Consider the following 20,717-nt stretch of genomic DNA (forward strand, 5'->3'; position numbering starts at 1 on the left):
CTATGTAAAGGAACGGTGAAAGTCACGAACTTAGGAGTGAAGATACAGGAGGCGAGGTTGAGATGGTTTGGTCATGTGATGAGGAGGGAGGATGAATATGTGAGAAGAAAGGGCATATAGATGGATGTACAGGGGAGGAGGAAGCACGAGCAACCAAAGAAGAGATGGAGGGAGCTAGTGGAGGAGGAGGAATTGAGGATGAAGAACTTGGATGTGGTTACAGCCCAAGACAGGATGATGTGGAGGTGACTCACCAAATACAGTGAGCCCACTTAAGCAGGACAAGCTGCAGAAGAAGTAGTCCTAGTATCTCAATAGAAGTTTCCATAAAGTGATCAACAGTGATGAATCCATATTTGCAGAACACTTTCCCTCTGTGAGAAACATTCTAATAAGGACAAGTCAAAAAAAGAATAGGAAGAAGAGGTAAAAAACAAGATTGATTACTTTTGGAAAATATAATCTGTTACACTAATGGTCCTTTATATTATGCATGTTCATTTTTGTTTTCTTAAAGTTAGAAAAGATTTTATTTATAATGCTACTTTTTATTAAATAAAAAATATTTCATTCTGCTATGTCTGTTGCTACTCATCAACTGATAAAATTTACTTGCCATGGATGAGTGGATGAGAGTATATGTCGAGAATTGTATATGTATGTATGTGTGTGTGTGTGTGTGTGTGTGTGTGTGGATTATATATATATATATATAATCTGTGAACACACATGGATTACAGTCAGAAATATGTCCCAGCCATATACCATTAGGGGGAGGGAGTTGAGGAAAACAATGGTGAACTACCGAGAATTGTATATGTATGTATGTGTGTGTGCGTGTGTGTGTGTGTGTGTATGTGTGGATTATATATATATATAATCCGTGAACACATGGATTACAGTCAGAAATACGTCCCAGCCATATACCAGTCCCAAGCCCAGATAAAATTAGGGGGAGGGAGTTGAGGAAAACAATGGTGAACTACCCTGTAAATAAATCTCACCAAGGAGACTTTGTGAGTAATGTCTACAAACAAAGTCACGTATGGTCGGGACCATCATTATGAAGAGGACATGTTTTGATGTGTAAATATTACATCATATTTGCATTAATAGCCCAGTTGTGTTCACAAATTCTGATGCCTTTGAGCCCTTTCTACAGCATGTTATATATATATGTGTGTGATGATCAGCTTTTACTCGGTTGTTATACATTTGAAAAAAAATATAGATTTAATGAATATAGATTTAATGGAAATTACAGGAAATTACCTGTAATTTCCAGTTTGTTTAAATAATTCAATGTTTATTAGTATTCTTTTCCTTTATAAATACCTGAAGAAGGCTGCTATATGCCGAAACTAGTAGTATTTATCATTAAAATCTTTATATGTTATCTCGGTCTTATAGTCATTAAATCTACATTTTTTTCATATATATATATATATATATATATATATATATGAAAAAAATATAGAATCATTATCTCGGTCTTGGAGTCATTAAATCTATTTTTTTCAAATATATATATATATATATATATATATATATATATGAAAAAAATATAGAATTAATGACTATAAGACCGAGATAACATATAAAGATATTGATGACTCCAGATTTAATGATATTTAATGATTTAATGATAGATTTAATGACTCCAAGACCGAGATAACATATAAAGATTTTAATGATAAATACTACTAGTTTCGGCATATAGCAGCCTTCTTCAGGTATTTATAAAGGAAAGGAATACTAATAAACATTGAATTATTTAAACAAACTGAAAATTACAGGTACAAATTGCCTCACATAATCGATACATAAAAACGTTGTATTTTTCAAGTTGTTCCAACTGGCGTGCCATTGTTTGTTGCAATTGTGCTTGCAAGTTCACGTGAACGCCAATACTGAATAACTGCAGCATGGCTATCTGGGATGTTATAACTTAAATTATTATTTAAGTGGACCGGGTTCAGTAGGATTTCCCTTGATTCTACGATTTTCCTTTCAAACTCATCTTCACAGCGAAAAATATTTTCTGATCTATTCCAGCATACAGAGTGGCTTTGTTGGTCATCATTAGGATTATTTGAAAAAAGAACATGACTGGATAACGCAGTTGCATGAGATCTTTTGTATGAGATGTCTCTCTTATGCTCTTCTATGCGTTATTCAATAGATTTGTTAGTTTGACCAAAGTATGGGATATTGCAATCACACCACAATTTATATACTCCAGGGTACTTAAGGTTGTGATGAGTAGGTTTTGGATGGCTGATTAGAGAGCGGATTTTTGGAAGTGTGGTGAAGAAGGTCCTGATATTATATTTTTTAAGGACTTTAGCTATTTTCTTAGAGACTGTGCTAATGTATGGAATGGAGATGCTACCTTTAAAATTAATAGTCTCTGTTGTGCACTGCTTAGGAGGGTTCAGAAGAAATTTCTTAATTGTTTTTTCAGAGTATCCATTTTGTTTAAAAATAAGAGTGAGGTGATTCATTTCTTTTTGTAGTTCATCTTCAAAACAGATAATATTTCTGTTTTTAATAAGATAATTATTTGGAATCACAGGCACACAGCTCTCACAGATTTTCTTCGTCATCTAAACATCCAACATCCTAATATAAAATTTACTGCTGATATAGAAAATAATAACTCTTTACCTTTTTTGGATGTTATGCTTACACGATGCTCTGAAAGATTAAAAATCTCTATGTACAGAAAACCTACGCATACCAATAGATATCTGCATAATCTTTCTAATCATTTTCCACCACAAAAACTTGGAATTATATCTACCTTAGGACACAGAGCACGTTCTCTCTTAAATGAACAAGATGAACTACAAAAAGAAATGAATCACCTCACTCTTATTTTTAAACAAAATGGATACTCTGAAAAAACAATTAAGAAATTTCTTCTGAACCCTCCTAAGCAGTGCACAACAGAGACTATTAATTTTAAAGGTAGCATCTCCATTCCATACATTAGCACAGTCTCTAAGAAAATAGCTAAAGTCCTTAAAAAATATAATATCAGGACCTTCTTCACCACACTTCCAAAAATCCGCTCTCTAATCAGCCATCCAAAACCTACTCATCACAACCTTAAGTACCCTGGAGTATATAAATTGTGGTGTGATTGCAATATCCCATACTTTGGTCAAACTAACAAATCTATTGAATAACGCATAGAAGAGCATAAGAGAGACATCTCATACAAAAGATCTCATGCAACTGCGTTATCCAGTCATGTTCTTTTTTCAAATAATCCTAATGATGACCAACAAAGCCACTCTGTATGCTGGAATAGATCAGAAAATATTTTTCGCTGCGAAGATGAGTTTGAAAGGAAAATCGTAGAATCAAGGGAAATCCTACTAAACCCGGTCCACTTAAATAATAATTTAAGTTATAACATCCCAGATAGCCATGCTGCAGTTATTCAATATTGGCGTTCACGTGAACTTGCACGCACAATTGCAACAAACAATGGCACGCCAGTTGGAACAACTTGAAAAATACAACGTTTTTATGTATCGATTATGTGAGGCAATTTGTACCTGTAATTTCCAGTTTGTTTAAATAATTCAATGTTTAATAGTATTCCTTTCCTTTATAAATACCTGAAGAAGGCTGCTATATGCCGAAACTAGTAGTATTTATCATTAAAATCTTTATATGTTATCTCGGTCTTGGAGTCATTAAATCTATTGTTTTTCAAATGTATAACAACCGAGTAAAAGCTGATCGCCACATATATATATAAAAAAAATATGTTGCTATGATATAAAAGAAAGAAAAATATGAGAATCTTTGGAAATCATAGTAGCATTAGATCCTAAACATTTAAATATTAACCAAAGTATTAACTTGTCTGAATACATCCTAGCCTTCATTAGTCAAGAATGTTCACATGAATGCATAAACATACAGAACATTTGAAATAATTAGAAATAATTTTTAAAAAATAATTAACAATGGTGATAACAGTTATCACCATTGTTAGTCCTTAATGTTTTGTCTACTAGTTTGTTTCTTTACACATGAAGAAATCCTGTGCAATGGATGAAACATCGTGCTACGAAATAAATAAATGTTATCAACTTATTCTGGTGTTCTACCTTATAAACTTTATAAATCATAAATAAATAAATAAATATATTTTTTTTTCACACTATTATTAACTGTGAAAAAAAGTTTTAATGTGGGATGGGTAAATTATGTGTAAAATTATGATCAGTAATATACAGAATTTTGACTGACATATAACTGAAAAAATAATTTTGTCCACATCACAATTCTGAGCAATGATGCAATATACAACAATATATAAAATATTATTACACCAAAACCTTCATGGTTTTGGTGCAATAATATTTTGCATAATAATAATAATAATAATAATAACATTCTGTGCCTGCATATACTACTTTTAGTATCAGTCCATCAGCCATCCTTTTATTCATATAACCAGTTTCATATCCATCACCACGTTTTGCAGTTTACATAACAGGATTCCATGCAGTATCCTATCAAATGCCTTTGCAAAATCCAGCAGTATCATTGTGTAGCCATTCCCTTTATCCAACTCAGTTGTCACTCTATCATTAGATTACTAAGGCATTACCAACACACCACAAAGCTATGCTACTCCTTGTACAGTATCATATTCTTATCCATCCATTCCTATATTCTCTTTTTCACCAACTTTTCCAGTACTTTTATTACCACTCTCGAGATACTGATTGGTCTATAATTTGCTACTACATACTTAGATTCTTCCTTATGCAATGGAATTGTTTTACTGTCTTTCAACTCTTTTGGGACTTTGCCAGTGCTGAGATTTAAACAGCCTAGTCAAAAGGCATCACCAGTTCCCCTGCATATTCTGGTAAAACATAAGCCAATATCTCATCTAATCCCACAGCTGTATTTGCATTCAGATTATGCAATATCCAAATACCTTCAATTCATCAATCTCCATTCTCACAGTCTCTGTCATCACTGCCATAACAATAGCTTCACCTGGATGATATAATTATGGAAAGTGATCAATCAATAGCTCAACAATTTTGCCTTCCTCTGTTACCTCTTTACCATCTGCACTCATTAAAGTTATCCATCCATACTCATTCTTCACACTATTGCCACAGATAAAAAAAAACTCTTTGCAATTTCTTTTTGCCTTCTTGGCTAATTTCTTATTATCTTATTTTACTTTCCTTACTATGGTGGTCACCATTATCCTTATACAGTCCCCTCAACATTTTCTGTTTTTGCAGCTTATGCTTAATGATACTACTCAACCATCTAACACTTACCTATTTACCCTCCTGACCTTGGGTATAGATATTACTTCTTCCAGATACCCCTTGACTATCCTCCATGCCCTGTAAACATTGTTCCCTTTAAGATTGTTATATCATAGTACTGCTTCAAGCTGCCTCCTAAGTGTATCATAATTCACCTGCCTTGTAATTCCACATATACCCTTTAACTAGAATTTCCGCATGTTTTGCTACCTCCCAAGTCAAGACCACATGATCACTTTCCCTGAATTGGAGGCAATATAGCCACCTTAGTTATGGACCGGTCTTCTGATCCTATAATTAGATCCAATGCTCTCGCATCCAAGTTCCCTCCTTTACATTCTGCTTCAAATAATTATGTCTCGATAACTGTATAAATTCCATTTCCTTCCTACTATGTGATCTTTCCTCCTTCCAATCTATGTCTCCAAAGTTGAAGTTCCCCATACTTGACTTGCACTCATACTAACTTCCTAATGCAAATTCTTCCACATCATCCCTGGCATCCCCCTCACCTTCTATAAGAGTAACTGATTTGATATTTCATCCTATTAGCCTCAATCTCACACCAGATCACCTCAAAAGAACTGCCATCTGCCTCACTGATTCCTACTCTTGTTGGCTGCAAATCCTCTGCTATAATCACCACCATCCCACCCACTGTCCTGTCTTCCCTATTGTCCCTGAAAATACTTATTCATCACAAACCTATCCCTGTAACTATATCATCTGCTGTTAGCCTGGCCTCGCTAATGCCTATAACTTGTGGTAAAGTAGCACTAACCAATGCCCATAATTCTCCATTCCTTCTTTCTTTTAACATGGCCAGCCTGATTGACTGGGTGGTTAGCATATCCGCTCCTCTCCAGCCAAGGGGCTGCAGGTTCGACCGCCACCAGGAGCATAGATGTTGGTGATTGTACTACTAATCGTTTATCATATGTAAAGCTTTAATCTGTGTACTGGTGCAGTATGATTCTTCATATCTTTGTACCATAAAAAAAATCAAAACTATCTTTTAACACAGCCTAAAGGAGGTGGGGGGGGGGCAGAAATAGCAAGCAAACATTTGGTTTTGAAATTTAAATGTCAAAATAATCAACATCTTACGAGTCTATAGCCTTCGTTGCTTAAGACGCCAAATTTTACCGGCGTCCATAATTATCATTTTAGTAGGGCTTTTAATTAATGATTTTTTTTTTCTTTGAGTGACAACTGTTTTGAGATGTTGGTCCTTGTGAGAGATTGGGAAAAATCCTAAAATAGAAAACCGTTTCTCTTATCTGTCAATATAGATAAATCAGTATTGACAGATAAATCGGCATACCATTTCGCAAAATACTTTGTGATCCAAATGAGTTTTCTGTACATGTATCAAGTTACTTATTAGAAAAGCTAAATACATGGAATCCTATAAAGTTTTGAAGTTTTAACAGTCTACGAAGTAGAGAAGCATTGACGGCTTGAACGCGAAGGGAAGAAAAAAGTATTTCAATTAATGCATTTGTTAGTCTAACATACCTGAATGTCAAAATTTCCAGGAAAAAGTGATTTCGCTGTAATCATCCATGCCTTCGCTGCAGGAGGATCACTAAGCTGGCATTTTTTTGCCATTAAAATTAAATATTTTTCATCACTAACCGAACTCTCTTCTTCATTTATTCCCAGAGCCATTTTGAAGCACGTTGCGATATGGATTTGTCGATAGAAGTAAACAACTGTTGGACTTCCGCTTCCTGAGCATGAAAATCGAGTTTATTTCACGTGGAGTTGTTTAAAAATGGAAAAACAGAACGAAACCAAGGTATACGTTCCGTTACTAATAATAACATTGGCGTACTTATAACATCAAGAAATTATAAGAAAATGCAAATTATATTAAGGCAGACGATAAGTTTCAAGCGTGTAATCTTTGAAAATCTTGGTATAATATAGAAATAGTGGATATTAAAGATCCAAGTTCAAAACAGAATATATGTAGAAACTTCAGAAGTTTCAAAATTTTTACCAGAAAGCAGGAAAATAAATATTAAATAACAACAAAAACTTCAAGAAACGTAAGGGTTCAGTCATCATTCTCGTGCGAAAATTAATAATATTAGTGATGAGGTTAGATGGTGCAGGATGTGAAAGAGTTATAGAAGAAGCGAAAAATAATAGCGAAAGGGTAAAGTTCGCAAGTCTGCTACCCAGCTATAGAGACGAACTGAGGAGGGCGATAATAACTAATGAATCAATATGCATGCTGTACAGAAGGAATAATGTAAATGTTGTCGACCTATGGCCTGAGTTTGATGGAAGGAAAGATTTGTACAATGCTCATGGACTGCACTTAAATGGATTTGGAGTTAGGTGGTGTCTAGAGAGCTTTGTTCACTGAAAATGCGGAATATATATATATATATATATATATATATATATATATATATATATATATATCCACAAGACCTATAGCACACTAGTGCTGTGTGTTAGCAAAAGGAATGGAAGAAAGGAGGAGTCTGTTTAATTTTGCTTGAACGGCTGAGGTTTGTTATCTTTGAGGGGAGGCAAAATGGGGGAGAGCTTTTCCAAATGACAAATGTAGATGGAATAAAAGGGTAACATAGAATAGAAGGGATAACATAGGCCGACAGAACTGTTCAGCTACTGTGTGACCACTGTGCAAAAATATCATCCAAGCGAAGATATTGTTATGACAGTGGGGACTGGGAGTGATGTGAGAACATAGGTTAATGAATGAGAGGTAGTTCAGTTATTGCAGAAATTGAATGCAAATACAACTACAGGATTGAATGGTTTATTCGCTTGCATTTTAATAAAATGTGAAAGATAATTGGCGATGCTTTTGAGCAGGCTGCTTAATTTAATTCTCATCTCTGGCAAAGTCCGAAGGGGATAGAAGGAAAGCACGAATAAAAATTCCTTTGCCTAAAGGATGATCTAAATATGTGGTAGCAAATTATAGACCAATCACTATCTCATAAGTGGTAGTAAAACTACTGGAAAAGTTTGTCAAAAAGAGAACTAAGCAATGGGTACATATGATACTCTATGAGGGACAGCATGGCTTCCCGATTATGCCATAGTAATCTACTAACTTTCTATCATAGAGTGTGATTTAGATAAAAGGAATGGCTACAAGATGATACTACTAATTTTTCAAAGGCGTTTTTTTTATACGACATGGAATTGTCTTACTCAAATTACTACAAATGGGAATGGATGTGAAACCTGTGTAGATAAAAGGGAAGTTACTGGACAGATATCAAAAAGCAATGCATGGACGAGAAGAATCCAGGAGAAGGCAGGTGTGTGTGTGTGTGTGTGTGTGTGTGTGTGTGTGTGTGTGTGTGTGTGTGTGTGTGTGTGTGTGTGTGTGTGTGTGTGTGTGTGTGTGTGTGTGTGTGTGTGTGTGTGTGTGTGTGTGTGTGTGTGTGTGTGTGTGTGTGTGTGTGGCAGAGCTCTGTGCTTGGAATACTGCTGTTTAATTTTAAATAAATGATGTAGGAAACAAAATGATCTGAGATCATCTTTCTCACAGCCATGAAGCTATGAGAAACAAACAGCCATGGCAGCCACTATAATGTGGACCTCCTTTCGCTGTGCTGAATGCAGCAATCCTACAGGACACACTTTCCACAAGCTTACGATAGCGGTCAAAGGAAATTTTTTCAATAATTCTTGCTGTAGAAATGTAATCTGTGACTGTAGGGGAATATGCCTCTTGATAAATCCAAACACTCCAGTTCATCGAAAAGATGTTCAATACGGTTGAGATCAGGGCTCTGTGGAGGCCAGTCAATTGTGCTCAGTTTCATTTCCACAAACCACGCAATTACAGCAGTGTACTTTTGAAAGGGTGCATTGTTTTGCTGAAAGACACAATAGTCAGTTCAACAGAAACACCACAAAGTAGGAAGCATTACACTGTCCAGAAATTTCGGATACCTCTCGGAGTTCCATGTTCATGGCGCCACAAACAGAGGTTGTAGGCCAAACCAGGAAAACAGCATCACATTATGAAAAAGCCTCCTCCGAATTTCTATATATGTTTTTTGCTCCATAACACTGCTTTCCAAGCTTCGAGGTCCCATGGTACATGCCCATGCTCTAGATACCACTGAAGACGATATCAGTGATATTTTTATGAAACTCCTGTTTTTATTTCCGCAAATTTGGAAAAAGCGATCAGAGTAATTATTATTGTTGTTGTTGTTACTTGACACCTCCAGGGAGTCTAAAGATTCATCGAGGGAGGGCACCTACTCTACAACTCTCTGTCTCCACCATTCAATTCACCAACTACAACGAACCCAACTACACCAACGTAAGGGGAAAATGTTCTACGTGAATCTGCATAAAGAAGATAGAAATTGGACACTGAAATTGAAAATGCATGAAAACAATAAAGCTGCTAGTGAGGGTAGTTTAATATCAGAGATGATTAAAGAAGGTGGGGATATTCAAAAGACAAGAATTGAATATTATCTTCAATAAGTGCATCAAAAAAGGAGATGCACCACAAATTTGGAATAATGCAAACATTATTTTACTGCATAAAAAAGGACATATATTAAAAATAGAAAATAACAAACCTATTAGTTTGTTATCCCATATTTGTAAGCTTTTCACTAGAATTATAACCAATACATTGAAAACAAGACTTCATTCAATACAACTTTCTGAACAAGCTGGTTTCAGAAAGAACTTTAGTACAATAGATTATAAAAAAAAAAAAGCTAACGCCTTTTTATTCCCGTATACGGGAGTAGGTGAGGCCATTTAGCCCTATCTAACTTTTGGAGACTGAGTGGGCAGTTCAATCTCCACTGGTACCCAGAGACAGATGGCCCAAGGCTATCACTAATTAAGCGGTACGCAGTGAAGAGAGAGACGGCTCAAATGTGCCGCCATCCCGTGGTCCCTAACCCTAACACAATATATTTAATGTCTGAAATAATGTGGGTTCTACGGTCGATTTTCTTGAGTTTACAGGACGAAAAACCCGAGTTTCCGGGAGGAAAAACCTGCTTGCCCGTGCCAGAGATCGACTAACTCGGGAACCGGTCGAAAAAAGGCTTAGTAAAATTTCCTCTAGTCGCCGACTAGACTCGAAACCAAGTCTTCCTTCGTGGGGCCAAGCGCCGTGGTGTGCCAACGCCACATCCACTGAGCTACACAAGCTCCTGAGAGAGAAAAAATATTAATAATAAAGAAACGAGGAGTCAATGAAGAAGTAAAAAGAAGAATAGGAATGGGATGGTCGTCACCTTTTGTAAAATTGAAGAGATTTTTAAACAGCAACATAAAACCTAAGAGCAGGGCAAGACTGTTCAACTAATGTGTATTGCCAATCAAAACGGAAATAATAGATAAAATGCAAAGAAACACAACACAACATAACAAAAACAGAGAAAGAAGAATGGAAAGATATCTGCTAAACATAAGACTCAAAGATAAATAAAATGAAGAAATAAGAGCTAAAACAAAATTTTTAGATATTGGAGAAAGCATACATCAAAATAACTGGGAATACGCCAAATATATCGCAAGGCTCAATGACAAATAGATGGACAAATGTTTCACTGGTGTGTTAGCCATATGAAGGTAAAAGGTCGGTGGGAAGACGGAAAAGGAGATGTTCAGACGATATAACCAAAACCAACAAGCTCAGGAAAGAAACAGATGGAGGGAATTGGAGGAAACCTATTGCCCGAAGTGTCTATAAAAAATGATTGAAAGAAAAAGAAGAAGAATGTTTCTTTCCCCAAGACATCAGAAAGGCATCTGAGTGTAAGAATGTGTATAATATGCCGAAGTTAGTACCACTGGTCACAAACCAGGATTGGATAGTTAGTAAAAAGCGTCAGGACAGCGGTGGGCCTAGCGTTTTTCGCACTTTATGTACACTAATGCAGGAGCATTCGGAACAACCAAGAGGAATTTTAGACATTCGTTAGCTCATCCTGGACAAAGGTTATTGGTATTAGTAAGACATGGGTAACAGAAGATAATACAGTTAGTGGGATGGAATATTATTATTATTATTATTATTATTATTATTCCTGATACCTCCAAGGAGTCCGAAGACTCATCGTGGGAGGACATCTACAATTCTCTCTCTCTACACCTAACCTCTACTACGAATCATCTCCATCAACGCCATCTACCGCCCACTTCCAACACCACCACAACTAGTAATTTTTGTCTGTAAATTGCGTGTGTTCTGATGGGCCGATTTGTATGTATGCGGGATGAAAAACCCGAGTTTCCGGGAGAAAAAACCCTGCTACCTCCATATGAGATCGGCTAACTCACCTTCGATTGAAATCGACCAGATAAAGATTCCTCCCGTCGCGACGAGAATCGAACTTAGGCCTATTCCAATCGAAGGGCGCAATGTACCGTCGTTCTTCCAATTGCGCTACGGAGGCGCTTATGAATGATATGAATGATATAGTGTGTTCAGGGAAGATGTAGAGAATGAGGGAGAATGTTTTTGATAAGAGTCAATGGACTGCAACCAAACAGAGTAGAAGGTCAATTGAAGGGCAGTGTAAATAGCACATTTGTGGCTATCTGGTGTGAGATTATGGGTGATTTCAACTATGGGAAATCACCCGTAATCTCAGATTATGAGGATACATGGGAAGAAGGAAATGGAATTTATGCAGTTACTAAGTGATAATTACCTGAGGCAGCATGTGATACAATATACTAGGTGTTCGAGAGTGCTGGTTCTAGAAATTGTATCGGAGCATTTGTCAATAACGAATAAGGCTACTTTGCTACCAATTGGTGAGGGCGATCATATGGTCTTGAACCTGGGAGGCAGCTAAATATGCAGAATTTTCAGTTGAGACGGAGTATATGTGGAATTACAGGACTGGTAAGTATTGACAAACATGAGTTTTCATGGATCAGTGCAATGGATGTTGATAGTGCACAGGAAGTGGAAAAGGAGTGCTTCATGTAGATAATGGAATAGAAATACATCAGTCATGCACTCAGGATTTAATCTTGGAGGATGCCGAGCACTCAAGATTTAATCTTTTGGAGGGGAGGCGGGGGGAATCTGACTGAGCATCTGTTGTGATTGCCAATATATGACTGATACCCGTGATCTCTTCTGACCCGGCTCAGGCAAACGAAGTAGCCCCCGAGCACTACTTCGTTCACTTTGCGTTCACAGATGCCAGGATTCTAAAGTGCTATAGGGTATTCCCACATTATGTGACTGCTAATTCATAAGTAGCATAGAAATACAAGACACGACACAACATAATTTTTTTAAAAAAATGAATTTTAATTAGGGAAAGATTTTTAGAAATTTTTCTAATGTTTTTTTCCTTTTTCTTTTGGACGGGGCCAGGGCCCCTTGGCCTCTTCCCTGGGTGCGCCAATGGCACATACATAGAGAGTACATCAACTGGGAGTTAAATGGATGAATATCATCATTAACTAGAACTTCAAAAAGAAACAATTGCAGAGGGAATTTAAGGCAAAAGGTGACCTGCAGGCACAAGAGCAGTACAAGGCACAGGACAGAAGGGTAAATAGTGCCGTAAGAAAGGAAAAAGCAGATTATGAAAAGAAGTTAGCAATGCAGGCTAACGAGAATCCCAAACAGTTTGATCGATATGATGTAAGTAAAAGAAAGAATGTATATGCCAAAATTATTTTAATGAATGCAGATGGTAGGAAGGAAACTGAATCAGTCGAAATAGTAGAATTATTACGTGAACATTTGCAACAGTATATCATCAACGTGGTGTTGCAGGAACGAGAGAACCAAAGGCCTATATGGGAACTGAAGTAAATGAAATGGAAGTGCATAGCATATTACAGAATCTTAATGTGAATACAACTGTCGGATTTTTTTACGTGAAGCGGCGAGGGAATTGCCAGTGCCATTGACCATATTGTTTAATCTAAGTCCCAGCCCTGGATTCTTCCGGCATAGAAAGATGGGAAAATAGTTCGATTGCATAAAGGAGGCTCAAAGACTGATGTAGCAAATTACTGACGATACCTATATCAGGAATTGTTGTCAAAGTATTGGAGAAGTTGGTCAAAAGCAAAATACGGGAATGGACAGATGGAAATGGGTTATTGTATAGGGGTGACATGGTTTTGAGAAGGGTAGGTCATGCCTCAGTAACTTGCTCATATTTTTTTAATACAGCGACAGCTGAGTTGGATAAAGATAATGGGTTTACAATAATACTGCTGGACTTTCCAATGGCCTTTGACTAGGATTCCACATGTAATTCTAATTAGTAAATTGCAGCACGTGGGGATGGATATAGCTTTGGTGAGACGGATAGGAGGGTCGTTCATGGAGATATATCAGAGAGTAGTTTATTCAGGACTTGAGTTTAAAAGAGGGCCTGTGACTAGTGGCATGCCGCAGGGTTCTGTTTTTGGATTGCTACTATTTAATTTGTTCATTATGAATATAGGAAAGGATCTGAAGGGGACTGTTCAATTGTTTGCTGATGATGCCAAGTTGGTTAGAGCATTAGTTAATACAGATGATGACAAAATCTTTTAGGTTGATTTGGATAGATCAGCAAATGGGCAAAGGAGAATGGATGTCAGTCTAATGTGGCAAAATGTAAAGTTATGCATTTCGGGGTTAAAATTTACCAGCTCTATATCACATTGGTGGAACTCTACTCCAGGAAATTGACGAAGCCAGAGACGTGGTAGTCTTAGTGGATAGGGAGTTAAAGGAGAGTGGGGGGACATTACATAAGTGGTTAAAACGGTTCATCTGATCACTTGGTTAGTGAAGAATACTTTGATGAGCAGAGAAGAAGGATATTGTTTCTCTTTCTGGAGCCTTTGTAAAACCCCATCTTGACTAATGCATGCAGATCTGGGGGGTTAGGTTTTCTTGGTGATGAAGAGGAGATGGAGTGGATCCACAGGTGAGTGACCAAGATGGTTGCTGGTCTGTGGAATGACCCTTACTAGAACAAGATGAAGATTTGTGGGTTACAGAAACTGATTGATAGGCTGAAAAGGGGTGATATGATTGAGACATTCAAATTACTGAAGGGTTTTTACAAGATTAATTTACAGGAAGCCTTTTATGGGAGAACTAGGGGCCATCATGGAAACTGAGTAAGAGTGTAGTTATCAAGGTGTTAGAACTAGGTTTTTTGTTTCCAGAGTAGTGAATGAGTGCAATAGCTTCCCAGAGTCGGTCTGGGTGCCATAACCGTCAATGAGTCCAAAGCAAAGTATAATAGATACCAGGGGAAGCTCGAGCATAGGCACTCAGAACTGCAGCACCCCCAATTTTTCTTTATATATATAAATATATTTATATATAATATTTATAAATATTATATATATGTTAATCATTTTAATATGTTAATCATATATAATTCTCTTATTTTTTATAAAAAATAATGAAATTCCATCTTGTAGCACTTAGGTGGGTGAAGGACGCTAGCAGCACAATGTTTACCACAGTGTCATATTGCTACGCGCGCAAGCATATGCACGTCATAGTGAGATGCGAGCTATTATCCCAATGCGGCACTGTTCGTCGCGCAATTCCACTGTTATTTGCATGCAGTTTGCGCCAGTAGTAGAGTGTTCATAGTGCTTATCGTGTTTACTCCGTCTCCTTAATTATTTGGACATTGCAATTAAAGACATAAAAAAAAAAATCAGCTAATTAGTAAATTGCCGTATATAGGGAATAGGCGAGGCCGTTTAGCCCTATCTAACTTTTGGAGACTGAGTGGGCAGTTCAATCTCCACTGGTAGCCAGTTAGAGATAGCTGTCCCAAGGCTATCACTAATTAATCGGTAAGCAGTGAAGAAGGCGGTTAGCAAGCGCCGCCATCTCGGATCTCGGAGTTATTATTATTATTATGTAATGGTGGATATTAAACTAAAGTTCAAAGATCACGTTGCAAATATTGCCAGTTCAACTCAGATGATAATTACGATTAAAGACATAACATTTGTTATAGTTTTCATTTTAGAACATTATTGGGGTTATGATAGTGGAGTTTATTTTTAAGTAATTTTGAATTATACTAAACTTTATAATTTTATCGATAATAAACAATATTTTTTCATGTTTAATTTTTTTTTAATTTTATCATCATCATCATCATCATCATCATCAAATTCCTGCCATGTACCCTCAAGGGGTGTACAGGATGTGACAGTACTACATGAAAAAATTACATCATTACTAACTTCCTATCTACAATTTTCCTCCAAATAAGTCTGTTACTTGTCAAGACTCCAACATTATCAGATCTTATATTTCTATCGTCTAAGGCACTTTGTACCGTATCAATCCACCTATATCTTGGTCTTCCTCTGGGTCGTTTTCCTGCCAACCTGGCAGAGAACACTTGTTTTGCTAATCTTTCCTCTCCCATTCTATTTAAGTGACCATACCATCTGAGATTAGCTCTGCTAACGCATTCCTGGATGCTGACAATGTCAAGTTCTTTCCTAATATCCTCATTTTTAATATGATATTGCCATTGATGCCATCTGTTCACGCCTCTAATCTTTCTCAGGACTCTCATATCTGCGGTCTCTAGTCTTTGGTCAAGTGTTTTACTTCTGACCCAGCTCTCAGATCCATAAGTTAAAACTGGTTTGAACACAGTCTTGTATACAGCTAATTTAGTGTTCCGACTAATTTCTCTCTTATTCCATATGAATTTATTCAATTGACTTCCCACCATACCAGCTTTGCTGATTCTGTTGTCTATTTCTATATTTAGTTTACCATCTTCAGTAAAAATTGTGCCTAAGTAGCTGAAATGTTTTACTTGTTCCACAGGTTCTCCATTCACAACACAGTTGACATTTTCAATGATTCTGCCTATTTTCATTGTCTTTGTCTTTTTATTGCTGACCTTCATACCATATCTATTACAACAGCTATTCAATTTAGTCAGAGAATCTTGCAGACTTGTAGCGGATTTATTTAGAAGTATAACATCATCCGCATAGAGCAAAGAGCTGACATTAACATCTCCAATTTTGATATCAGATTTAATACCACTTTCCTTCATAATGTGATCCATATAGATAATGAATAACAGAGGGGATAATGTACATCCTTGTCTCACACCAGATTTAACATTAAACCATCTTCCTGTACTTCCTTCAATTCTAACTGCTGACTCACAACTCAAATAAAGACTAAGTATTGCTTGATATAATGCCCCATTGACACCATATAACTGCAGCGTATTGAATAGCTTCTCTCTTGGCACCTTGTCATATGCCTTTTCCAAATCGACAAAACTTAAATACAGATCTTTGTTATATTCCCATGCTTTCTCGACTATTTGTCGTAAAGTGAAGATCTGATCCTGACAGCCTGTATTTGGCCTGATTCCAGCTTGTTCTTCACCAAGCTTTTCTTCCACAATTCTTCTCAACCGTTTCTCAAGTATACTTGCATAGATCTTGCCAGGAACACTCAGTAGGGAAATACCTCTGTAATTCTCACATTCAGTTTTATTTCCCTTTTTATCTATGGGTACTATGAGAGCTCTACTCCAATCATCGGGAATTCGTCCCTCTGTCCAGGCTTTCTGAACTATGCAGTGCAGCCACTGTAAGACTTTTATACCACCATACTTCAGCATTTCTGGTCGAATATCATCTACTCCTGCTGCCTTTCCACATTTCAAGCCATTGATGGCTTTTTCTACTTCAAGTATGGATATGTATTCCTGACTGCATGCCTGGTCAGTGTTTTTTATCACTGTGCTGTCATCACTGCTTGTTTCATTTAGCAGTTTTTCAAAGTAATTACTCCATACTTCAAGGATATCTTTTTCTCCTGTTTTCATGTCACCTTTATCATCTCTAATTCCTTTTACAGCACTCTTTCCTCCATTCCTAAGCTTCTTCAACAACCTCCAGAATATTTTGCCACCTTCTTGATATTTATTTTCTATATTCTTGCCAAAATCCTCCCATGACTTTTGTTTAGCTAGTTTTACACACAGTTTAGCTTTCTTACATTTGTCTCTGTATTCTGTAAGAGTAAAAGCTGACTTATTTGCCAGGAACTTTTGATATGCTTTCTTCTTTTCCTTCACTGCCTCTTTAACTTCCTGTGTCCACCAGACCAGGGAGTTCTGATTTTTTTTATCCTTACACACAACCTCACCACATGCCTCTCTGGCAGAATCAATCAGTGTTTTCTTCAGAGTTTGCCACTAAATCTCCAAGGCTTGATTCCTGTTCTCAAACTCTTTCATTTTCTTTTCAATAATATTTCTGTATTTTAGTCTACAGTTTACATCTGAGAGCTGCTCAACTTTTATTCGCTTTAAAACTTTCTTACATGTTATTCTTTTCAATATGAAATTCAATTTTATCCTGCTCAAGACTAAATAGTGATCACTTCCAATTTCAAATCCTCTGTACACTCTGGTGTCCTGCACCAGGGAGAAAACATCACTATCAACAATAACATAGTCAATGAGACTTTTCTTATTCCTAGCCTCTTCTCTCCATGTGAATTTGTGCACATTTTTATGTTGGAACATGGTGTTAGTAATAACCAGTCCATGTCTTGAGCAGAAATCCAACAGATATTTGCCATTATTATTAGCTTTGCTCTTTTCTCCAAATTTTCCCAAAATATTTTTGTATGTCTCACAATCATTTCCTACTCTACTATTTAGATCCCCAACAAGGACCAACTTTTCCTTTTTCATTGTGTCAGTTGCTTTTTCTAAAGCCTCAAAAAATTCCTCCACTTCTACCTTAGTAGAACCTTCTGTGGGACCATAGGCACAAATAAGTCTCATTGTCCAGTTCCCCATTCTCATATTTGCCCACATTACTCTACTTGAGACTGACTGCCATTCAAGAAGATTAGCCTCGTATTTTGTGTTGAATACTATGGCTACTCCTTCTTTTCCTTGATTGTCATTGCCTGAATATAACATTTTGTATTTATTGCTCAGAAAGATCTCCCCAGTTTTGGTATTTTTTGTTTCAGTCACCCCTATTATGTCGATCTGGTACTTATCTAATTCCTCAGCTAGCTCCATTTCTTTGCCATTCAGGCTTCTTACGTTGATAGTACCGATCTTTAACTCTGGTGATGTTCAGTTGGGGTTTGTTTTCAGATTTGTTCCAGTAGCTGACTTTTCGCTGTTCGCCCTGGTTCCCTGGCGAAAACAACGGGGGCCTTGTTTAACCGGGCGACGCCCCAGCCGGCATGAAATTTTGTCATGTTGTACCATCATTTTTTATTTTGGTTTAACCAATAAGAATACAATTTGGTCGGCTAAATCCCAAATTGCCAGCCCATCCTCGTTCGTTCAGTATCAAAGTAGATACCCAACAGGGTGCACCACGAGAAGGTGAGGATTGGACATTAGGTCAGAAGCCCTGATGAACAAAAGCAATAGTTACGCGTATTTATATTAGCTGAATCGTATAATTTTGAGTCCAAAAACATCACTGAACTGTCGTTGTCATCTGCACTTCGTGGCGGGAACAACCCTACCTCTTGTCAATCTCCGTTTCAGTTTCACGTCTGTACTCGCGAACTGTTCATTTTGGAATGCACGCGCGTTTTCATGGGTGGCACACTCACTTAGCAGCAGAATTGAAGTACAGGTAATCCTTGTATAACGCGGTACTTATACAACGCGGTCTAAAATTGTAGTAACCTTTGTTGAACGCAGTACTTATACAACACGGTTCCGACAAAAACACGGTCTACAAATTGTAGTAACCCTTTATCTTTTCATATGTTTTGTGGAGGTCTCCTCTCAGTTATACAGCTTTGACCCTTAAGCACCCCTAATTTTATCATAATTTTGATATTTTATCAAAACACGTATACACTGTACTTACAGTGTCAGTACAGTGTACTTGCAGTGGACTTACGATTTCAAGTCACGAGCGACTACTGATAGATAGTGTGCAAATGTTGGATAGTTATTGACATGATATTTATGGCCTCTCTCGATGAGTCTGAGGACTCCTTGTAGTTGCCCGTAATAATGATAATAATAATAATTATTATTATTATCATTATATTATTATTATTATTATTAGGAACGTCATGACAAGAGATGTTTGCTGATGATGCAAAACAGATAGAAGAGTCAGGGATACTATTGATATCCAATGTTTACAGAATGATTTGAATATTCTGGAACAGTGGGCCAAGGCTAATGACTGTCAATTCTAGGTAAGTACATCATGCATTTATTCACTTTAGTGTGGTGAAATTTCCAATAACGTGATCTTGTATTGTTGTGATTTTGTTGCAAGAAACTGATGAAGCGAGGTATCTCGGAGTTATGGTGGATATATAAAACTGAAGTTCAAAGATAACGTTGCAAATATTGTCAGTTCCACTCAGATAGGAATTGCGATTTTGAAACGAACCTTGTTTTGTAAGAATAAAGACATAATTTTGTATCACTAGTTCTTGTTATGACCCACTTTGTCTATTGTGAGCAGATTTCTTCTCCTTGGTTCCAAAGTCATAAAGAAGCTGTGGAAAAACTGTTAAGAAGGGTTGCAAGGATCATTTCACGATTATGGAATATAAATCAAGAGGAAAGATTGAAAGTATGTGGACTATAGACATTGTACACAGAAGAAAGATAGGTGATGTGATAGATGCATATAAACTTTTTAGAGGGCATTATAGGATATCTGTTGATAAAATGTTTCATTATGTGGAAGATAGGGAGATAAGAATGGGGAATCCATGGAAATAAAGTTTTTGTGTAGGTAACAGCTAAAGTTATCTCTCATAGGGCCGTGAATGAGTGGAACAGTTTACCTGTTTCAGTAGTCAGTTGTGTGCATCTAGTCTGAATGAGTTTAATGAAAAGGTATGAATGCTGGTGTGAATGATATTCCTCTTTAAGTACTTGCTTCCTGGAGATATAATTATAATAATAACAAATACAAATCTATAAAATTTAGATATAATGAGTTTCTTAGTTCTATGCTTTGTTTAATAATGTTCCTTAGGGTAAATGGATGATGCATTGTACAAATTCCTGTTCAAAAACGAAATCATCAATCGTTTTTTTTTTTTGTTGATATTTCATTTTTCATCATATTTATCAATAATTTACAGTAATATTTTGCCGATATTGATAATAGACTTCTATTCCAATTTCTTCCAATTTTCTTATATGCTGAGATCTCTTTTCTTTAGAATTATAATTATCGTTGCTTCTTTCAACTGTTTGTTATTCACTCTCTAGCTTAGTGTTAAATATCAGTAGCAATTTATCGCCGACCGTTTATTTATTTGTCTTATGCATATCTGTTGCTACATATCATTGTCACATGCGTCTTCAGTTTTCATCTACCCTACTACATTCATTATTTCATTTTTAGATATTGGTT

At 36.6% G+C, this 20,717-nt stretch overlaps 1 protein-coding gene across 1 annotated transcript in view; it reads right to left on the reverse strand.

Moving 5' to 3' along the window:
* IntS10 (integrator complex subunit 10) overlaps nucleotides 1-7,094 on the reverse strand; it is a 212,196-nt gene extending 205,102 nt beyond the window's left edge. Inside the window, exon 1 of the mRNA XM_090403768.1 lies at nucleotides 6,837-7,094. Coding sequence (XP_090259894.1) covers nucleotides 6,837-6,989 — 153 coding nt within the window. The 5' untranslated portion in view covers nucleotides 6,990-7,094. The remainder of the gene's footprint in view (nucleotides 1-6,836) is intronic.
* Nucleotides 7,095-20,717: the final 13,623 nt, after the last annotated feature.

The sequence above is a fragment of the Typopeltis vanoorti genome, chromosome 14 (assembly GCF_054136105.1).
Source record: "Typopeltis vanoorti isolate ZY-2024b chromosome 14, IOZ_Tvanoo_1.0, whole genome shotgun sequence".
NCBI lineage: Eukaryota > Metazoa > Arthropoda > Arachnida > Uropygi > Thelyphonidae > Typopeltis > Typopeltis vanoorti.